Source organism: Lactuca virosa, chromosome 9, assembly GCF_052849685.1.
Source record: "Lactuca virosa cultivar CGN04683 chromosome 9, Lactuca_virosa_CGN04683_v6, whole genome shotgun sequence".
Classification (NCBI taxonomy): Eukaryota; Viridiplantae; Streptophyta; class Magnoliopsida; order Asterales; family Asteraceae; genus Lactuca; species Lactuca virosa.
The window spans coordinates 38,042,355-38,051,260 of NC_136434.1; the positions used below are offsets into that span (position 1 = coordinate 38,042,355).

The 8,906-nt window shown below is 35.6% G+C and overlaps 2 protein-coding genes across 2 annotated transcripts; both read left to right on the top strand.

Moving 5' to 3' along the window:
- Window positions 1–433: 433 nt before the first annotated feature.
- Window positions 434–5,760, top strand: LOC145139143 (uncharacterized). Its single transcript, XM_079073071.1, has 2 exons — window positions 434–1,877; window positions 3,950–5,760. The coding sequence occupies exons 1-2, from the start codon at window positions 434–436 to the stop codon at window positions 5,758–5,760; spliced, it is 3,255 nt and encodes a 1,084-aa protein (XP_078929197.1).
- A 347-nt stretch (window positions 5,761–6,107) lies between these two features.
- LOC145139144 (ATP-dependent DNA helicase PIF1-like) lies at window positions 6,108–7,607 on the top strand. The gene is made up of 3 exons (XM_079073072.1): window positions 6,108–6,974; window positions 7,058–7,270; window positions 7,578–7,607. Exons 1-3 carry the CDS (start codon window positions 6,108–6,110, stop codon window positions 7,605–7,607), a joined length of 1,110 nt encoding a protein of 369 aa, XP_078929198.1.
- The last annotated feature ends 1,299 nt before the right edge of the window (window positions 7,608–8,906 follow it).

The following is an 8,906-nucleotide window of genomic DNA, read 5'->3' on the forward strand; positions in this document are numbered from 1 at the left end:
TATATATTAAAGAAATGAAGGAAAGGAACAGTAATCGTATCCTTATTTTGTCAAAATCGGCCCTGAAGTTACATTAACTTTTTGTCCTTCTATTTTCCTTAAATTCCCACTTTACCGGTATATTCTTCCTTCAGCCGTCCTCTTCTTTTTTCTGCTGGTCAGCGTTGAAGAATCGTCACTTTAATGTCTTTCCAGATTCTTCTGAACCGGCCACCACCTTCCACGTGTCTTATTCGTCTTCATTTGCTTTTGGATCGTTGACCTTCATTTCATTTTCGCTGTCTTTTTCTTCCTTAGGCGTCATCTGCTTTGCGTTTCTCCACCTCGATCTTCCTTTCTGTAAGGTAAAGTTTGTGTTTTGTTTTGCGCTTCTTTCTTCCGTTGTCGTCTTCTCCGTTCCTTTATTGTGGTTGTGTGGTCGTCTACGTATAGCATGGCGGTTCCGCCAAAGCGGAAGCATTGTGACGGTGCTTCGTCGTCCGGGGGTGTTCCTATCGGTGGTCGACGGAAGTGCCCACGTCTTGATCGAGTATCTGTGCTTCCCCAGTATGGTGACTGTGGTGATTGTAGTTGGATATGTGAGTATTGTGGTGCATTTTTCTGGTATGTGGAAAGGGCTCTTAATATGTCTACACTCGCCCACACAAGGTACACTCATTGCTGTCGAGGTGGGAGTGTCATTCTTCCATATCCTTCTACATTTCCACCTGAGTTTATTACCCTGTATGAAAGTCGAAATTTTTTAAAGGATATTAGGGCTTATAATAGTATGTTTTCTATGACCTCTTTTGGGGCTAATGTTGATGAAGAGGTGAATGATAGCCGGGGTCCATATGTTTTTAAGATATCAGGTCAGATCAGTCACAAGATTGGGTCGTTTTCTCCCGATCCTGTAAAAGGTCCCAGGTTTTTACAGCTTTATCTGTTTGATACAAACCATGAGGTTGAAAATCGTCTCAGAGCTTTTGATCGTCATAGAGGGAAAAGTTTAGATCCTACTGTTGTCAAATTTCTGGTTGATTTCTTCAGTGCCAATAATGAATACGTTCGGACTTTCAAGACTGCAAAACAGATGGCAGAGGGAAGTAATTTGCAGTCATATGCAGTTCGACTGTTTAACAACATTCAGGACCGTAGGTATGATCTTCCCTTACCAGGGTCCCTGGGATGTATAGTGAGTGGCGATGACACAACATGTAACACATATGACATTATAATTCGTTCACAATCCGGTCGGCCCCAACGTATCAGTAAGCTCCATCCGAGTTACATGCCTTTACAGTACCCACTTTTGTTTCCATATGGTGAAGAAGGTTGGTCGCCCCGTTTGAGGCTTCGCAATCGGAGAGGCACGAGTGGTGAAAATCTTACTGTAAACATGTATTATGCCTATCATATCCATACACGTCAACATATCTGGTCTCCAATTCTGAACGCATCACGGCTCTTCCAACAGTATTTGGTTTATGTGTATACATGTATAGAGGAAAGCCGTTTGGATTACATTGTAAAACATCAGGCAAATCTTCGTTCTGATTATGTTAGTGGACTCTATGATGCGCTTTCAAAGGGAGATAGGGAGGCGGGTGCCGTTGGGAAACGTGTATTTCTACCTGCGTCATTCACAGGTGGTCCCCGGTTCATGTACAGTCATTATTTAGATGCACTTTCCATATGTAGGGTGTATGGGAGTCCACAATACTTTATCACGTTTACATGCAATGTAAAGTGGCCAGAGATCACCCGGTATATGGATACACATCGCCAAACCGATCTCCATAGTAGAGCGGATATCATTGCTCGGGTGTTCAATATCAAAGTTCATAAGTTTATCCGGTTTCTTAAGGAAGACAAAACATTTGGCGAAGTAGATGCATGTATGTTTTCCACTTGCCTCCTCATACAATTTTCATATGATGTTATATGTACTTTGGTAGGTATAATGTATAAGGTACCATGAGATTTCCTGTTTTACCTGTCTGAACCTTCTTCATGTACACTATTTTTGTGCCCTGGAGGTAAATATAACTGAATTATTATTATTATTATTATTATTATTATTATTATTATTATTATTATTATTATTATTAATTTTTTGGTTTTTTTTTAATATATATTGTTATTATTTAATATGCTATGTATCTTGCTGTCAAATCAGTTGATTTTTGTTGATTGTATGTTTTGTGGATGTTTGTCTTTCATTGTATATATTATATTCTCTGTGTTTCTTCCAAATTGTTATATATATGGATCTATCAAATTAGATGTTTCTACTATTTTCAATTGTGTCATTGTACATGTATGCTAATTCAATTCCTTCAAATAAAGTTTACTTCACCTTTTATAACATATGCACCTTCCTATTGACTTCATTGCTTTTTATAGATTCTCTTCATTTTCTATTTATGGTTTCTGTCTTACACCTGTTCTTTTGTGCCCTGGAGGTAAATATAACTGAATTATTATTATTATTATTATTATTATTATTATTATTATTATTATTATTATTATTATTATTATTATTAATTTTTTTCGTTTTTTTTTAATATATTGTTATTATTTAATATGCTATGTATCTTGCTGTCAAAGCAGTTGATTTTTGTTGATTGTATGTTTTGTGGATGTTTGTCTTTCATTGTATATATTATATTCTCTGTGTTTCTTCCAAATTCTTATATATATGGATCTATCGAATTAGATGTTTCTAATGTTTTCAATTGTGTCATTGTACATGTATGCTAATTTAATTCCTTCAAATCAAGTTTTGTTCACATTTTATAACATATGCACCTTCCTATCGACTTCACTGCTTTTTATAGATTCTCTTCATTTTCTATTTATGATTTCTGTCTTACACCTGTTCTATGTGTTACCGTTTCTGCTCACTTTTGGTTCTATTTCCAGTTGTGGTCGAGTTTTGGTTTTATTGATTACTTTCATTTTCTATCTGTTCTCCGCAAATTACCCTTTCATAGATATGTTGCTGCTTTTAGTCTTATATGCAGCCCTTCGCTATCTGATATGTTCTTCAAACATTACCCCTGTATTGATAAGTTCATTATGTTGTCACTTTGTTGTGATATGTATTTGTTTCTGTTTCTGTATACGCATCGTCATTGGATTAAATGTTGGCTCTATTTTCAGGAATCTTATTGGTTATTTATCAAAAAAATTTATCATAAAGAAATATTTAATTGAATTTTTAATTATTGTTATATGACGGGACCATGCTATAGTGGAAGTTGTATTTTCTTAATTATTTTTGTTTTCTATATGTTGTTCGAAAATTACCGCTGCATTCATACGTTGGTGCTCCTGCCACTGTATGTATCTATTTCTTATTCTTCACTTTTTTTAACTTCTTACATGTTCATTCCATGTGTGACATAGACTATGTAAATTTCTTAATTCATTGTCTGCTTCTCAGGTTCATACATATTTTCAAAGCTATGTATGTGTACATATGGTATCATTTCTACCCTTACGTGTACCATCTTCACTTTGTATACGTTTTTTCCAAATTACCATTGGATAGATAGTTTCCTGCTCCTATCGCTACATTCATATCTTTCTTATTGTCAACCTTTTATCACTTCCTACATATTCAATCCATATGTTATATAAACCATGTAAAATTCCTAATTTAGTACCATTTCTGTTTCTGTATATAGATTTTACAATCTGCATATATTAACATTCGTATGTTCTTCATACTTATTTTCGTGAGTTCATACATTTAAAGCTGATGACTGTCCACTTTTCCGTTTCATTTCTACCTGTGTCTTGAGTTTTTTTAGTCTCCCTTTCATAAAAACTTTAATTTGCCGCTGCACATATCGTTTTTATTATTTATTTATTTAATTTATATATATATATATATATATATTAATTTTTTTAATTTTTTTTTGTGTGTTCTAAACAATATGAAATTACAATTTCTTTGTTATAGTGTTGTCTTCTATGTTGCTGTTTCTACTTCCCGTTATACACTGTCGTTGGTTTATGATTTACATATCTGTACATTATTGCAGACTGTACACCATTGAGTTCCAAAAAAGGGGTCTTCTCCATTGTCATACGTTACTCTGGGTATCTGCTGCCAACCGTATAAAAATTGGAAGTGATGTTGACAAGTATATCACAGCTGAGTTGCCAGATCCAATTAAGGAGCCAAAACTATACGATACGATAACAACCTGCATGATCCATGGTCCATGTGGACCACTTAACCAAAAAGCTCCATGTATGAAAGAAGGTAAATGCAGCAAACACTTCCCTAAACCATTTCTTGATGCTACGTTTTTTGACACAGATGGATATGTACGTTACAAACGTACGTCAACTATACGCCACACTACTGAATATGGACAGATTGTTGACAACGGATATGTTGTGCCCTATAATAAAAGGCTTTGCTCACGATTCTGTGCACATATAAATGTTGAGTATTGTGGTTGGAGCATGATGATCAAGTACCTATTTAAATATATTTCCAAAGGTGCAGATCGTGTCAGATACACTATCCAAAAGGAGGGATCTTCTGATGCATCACCCAGTTCAGTGCATACTGGTAATCATCACAGAACTGGAAATGAAGATTACCGTCCTATAAATGAGGACCAAAATTTTTTGGATGGGCGGTATATATGTCCACATGAGGCGGCATGGCGGATATTGGACTTCCACATACATCATCGACATCCACCTGTTCAGATTCTAACCGTTCATGAGGAAAATATGCAACAATTGGTGCTCAATGGAGACAGGTCAATACCCGAAGTATTATCTAATCCATATGCCAGCATTACTACCCTGCTTGGGTGGTTCAAAAGCAATTCAGCGGACCCTGAAGGCCATGATTTGACATATCTGGACTATCCAAAAAATTACAAATGGGATAAGTCAAGTACGTGTTGGGGTCGTAGGGTTTACGAATCATCAAAAGCGGTAGGCCGCCTTGTATTTGTACATCCGACTTCCGGTGAGTTATTCTATTTACGGATGTTACTATGTCACCAAAAAGGATGTACATCGTTTGAGGATTTATGTACTGTTGCTGGTACTGTCTATCCAACTTTTAGGGCGGCCTGTAATGCACTTAGATTAATAGGTGATGATATCGAGTGGTTGACATGTTTCACAGAAGCTTCGACATGGGCACATGCATCACAGCTACGATCACTTTTCTGTCATCTACTGCTGTTCTGTGAGGTTAGAAATCCACTTTTGTTGTGGAATACTGCATGCGATAGGATGAAAGATGACTACTTACATACCCTTAGAGTCGAAGTACCAGATAAGACAATTACCTCTGCTGCTGAAATTGTTGAACAGCAACTACTTCATGATTTAGATGACACGCTCCGTTCCGCTGTCCCATCTAAATCAATGGCAGATTTTGGTCTTCCAGTTCCGTCAGTGAATGTGATTGGTGTTTTACAAAATCGACTGCTATTGGAAGAAATGAGTTATGACAGGGAAGCACTACTGAAACAACACAATGATCAATTACCAAAGCTGAACAACGACCAACGATCAGTCTATGACAGAGTTATTACTTCCATAGAGAATGAAATGCAAATATTAATGTTTGTTTATGGACACGGTGGTACTGGTAAAACATTCTTATGGACGACTATTCTTTCGTATCTGAGATCAATAGGCAAAATCGCTTTGGCTGTTGTTGCATCTGGAATCGCATCACTTTTGTTACCCTCTGGACAACTGCACACTCAAGGTTCAAAATACCTATTGATTTAAACAACAAAAAGTCGTGTGATATAAAAAAGCGTACCTTCCTTGGAGATCTTATGCAACATACAACACTCATTATCTGGGATGAGGCACCAATGAGTGACAGAAGGTGTTTTGAATTTTTGGACCGTTCACTTAGAGATGTGCTAGACTGCGATGAAAAACCATTTGGAGGCATATCAGTGCTTCTTGGTGGTGATTTCCGCCAAACTCTTCCTGTTCTACCAAAAAGTACACGTTCTGGAATTATAGCACTAACTCTACCAAGTTCATATTTATGGACATATTTTATAATTCACTTTTTACATACGAACATGAGACTAGAGTCCTCTAACACAATACCCCACGCCTGAATGACTTTATCAGACTTTGCCACATGGCTGCTAGCTATTGGTAATGGACATATAGGTGTGCCTGACAAAGATGACCCACAGGACTCAAGTTGGATACAAATTCCATCTTCACTCCTAATATCACCTTCTCCCAATTCCCTACAAACCTTAATTGATTTTGTGTATGGGGATGGTGCACTTAATGAACCGACTGCCACACTGCTTTCAGCAAGAGCGATAGTTTGTCCCACAAATGATTCAGCTGATGAGATAAACGGTCATGTTTTGAAAATGGTGACAACAGGTGGCAGGATATACAATAGCACGGACACCATTAAGCCGAATGGGAAACACACATCGGACTTGGAAGGCCTCTATCCAATAGAATACCTGAACCACCTAACCTTTCCAGGAATACCACCACACGAGTTTCTACTTAAGGTAGACTGTCCAATAATGCTGTTAAGAAACATAAATCAGAGGGAAGGCTTATGCAATGGTACCCGTATGATTGTTTCACAATTGTTACCAACTGTTATTGAAGCGACAATCATAACATGCACTTCGATTGGAAAACGTGTATACATACCACGCATAAAGTTCATACATAAGTCAGCAGATCTACCATTCATCTTCTCACGAAAACAGTTTCCACTGAAAGTCTGTTACGCAATGACTATCAACAAGAGTCAAGGACAATCACTACGTAAGATTGGAATATATTTGTCACAGCCTGTCTTTGTACATGGACAGCTCTATGTTGCCCTCTCCCGAGCAACATCTCCAGATTCCATAAAGATACTAATAAACAGCAGTGACACGACTAAAACCAACGAAACAAAAAATGCTGTCTTCAAAGATTTACTACGCAGAGTGACTTCAACCGAGGTCTACAATATCACTGCCTGTTATACCCTTCATCACCGTTACTACTTTTCATTTTATTCATATGTTCTTCAATGTTTGAACAGTTTTTAGATGTTTATACAATATTTTTTTTTTCATCCAAATATCTTGCTTACCTCCGCACATTTCTTTATAATAGAAAACACAAACAAGTAATGACGAGTATCTCAGAACTCAAAGCTGAGGGTGTCGGAGGCCCCTTACAAGTTAGAATACTACGCAAATGGAAACACGATGTCCGCCAATATGAGACGTGGTACCTGGCTGTTGACAGATTTGTAAGTTACCACCAAAATATATTACACTAAAAACAGGTTTCAAATTGCAATTTTTCAGCAAATGAAAGGTCTATCAAGAAAATTATTATTTATTAAAAATATAAGGAAAAGAGGTTTTGGATTTAAAATTTTCAACAAATTTGAAATTTGTATGAAGAAAATTCTTAATTATCACTCTTTAATATTGACAAACCAAACCGCTTTGTTGCTTAAAAAACATGTATGATTACCACACGATACAATTCTATAACAATAAAAACACATCTAATACCATTCAATCTAATGTTATAATAATCTGTTTCTACAGGGAGATGCAATTCAAATTCTTGGACAGTGAACAAATAAGAGCTACATTGAATCTGTTTTCAATGTTTCAGAATGTTACATCATATCAGATTATAGCTGTCCTCAGTTAGACAAGTATCAAAAAGTTCTTGAAAATGAGTTCTATATTGATGTTGGTCTCAAGTCCATCATACAACCAATTCCAGACACAATAACAGTTCCAAAAAGTTGGTTTCGCTTCGTATCAAAGTTAAATCTGATACAACTCGGAGAAACACCACCATACTATCCAGGTATTTATTAAAAACCTCGATATAACTGAAATGTAAATTTGTATTACTTATAATTTCTACAAAATACCATGGGAATCACTTTTGTACATCTGACAAAAAAAAATTTATTCATTTCATCCCAAATCTTAAAGGCAATAATCCAGGCCCATTATTGAAATACAGAATTCTAACTTTTCTAAAGCAAAACAGTATTTCTCATAATAAGTATCCATGATATAAAAAATTTAACCCAAAATTGTTCTTATTGGTCATTTCATAGTTTTTGGCCTTTTTCTTATTTGGCTCCAAACATCAACAGACGTATATTTGTTAGCTTTGAAATTAAACAAAAAAACAAAAATAAAAAAAAAATAAAAAAAAAATTGAAGGTGGGAAATAACCAATATGAACAATCTGGAGATAAATGTTTTATATTATTCAAAGTGATTGTTCATATTTGGTTGGTTTTTTTTTTTTTAATTTCAAACTTGACAAATATACCCCTGCTGTTCTTTTGAGGCAAGGAACAAAAAGGGCAGAAACTGTGAATTGACAAATATGAACAATTTCGAGGTAAAGTGATTGTTCATATTTGGTTTTGTTACATACTTCCACTTACTTCTAAACAGACTTCATTGGCGTTCTATCAAAGATAAGAGATTGCACGAAAGCAAATAGAGAACCATTTGTGTTGCTTATACTAACTGATGAAAGGTATACATACTAATTATGAAACTACACTCATAAATTCTATCATCACCGCCTAACACCAAAAACAATTCAAATTCCATTAGTGGCAGTGAACTTGCAATCAATCTATGGAAAGAATGAATAACCAATCCACAAAAATTCAACCGTGCCTCCCTAGATCACCCATCTACAACAACGGTTGTTGCAGTAACAAACCTAAAACCATCAACATCCAATGGTACACTCCTCTGTATGGCTCCATATATATATATATATATATATATATATATATATATATATATATATATATATATATATACATCATATCCTCTAATATTCTTAATCACCAAATACGTTCTATGTAGGAGCATTACGGCACGACTCATCAC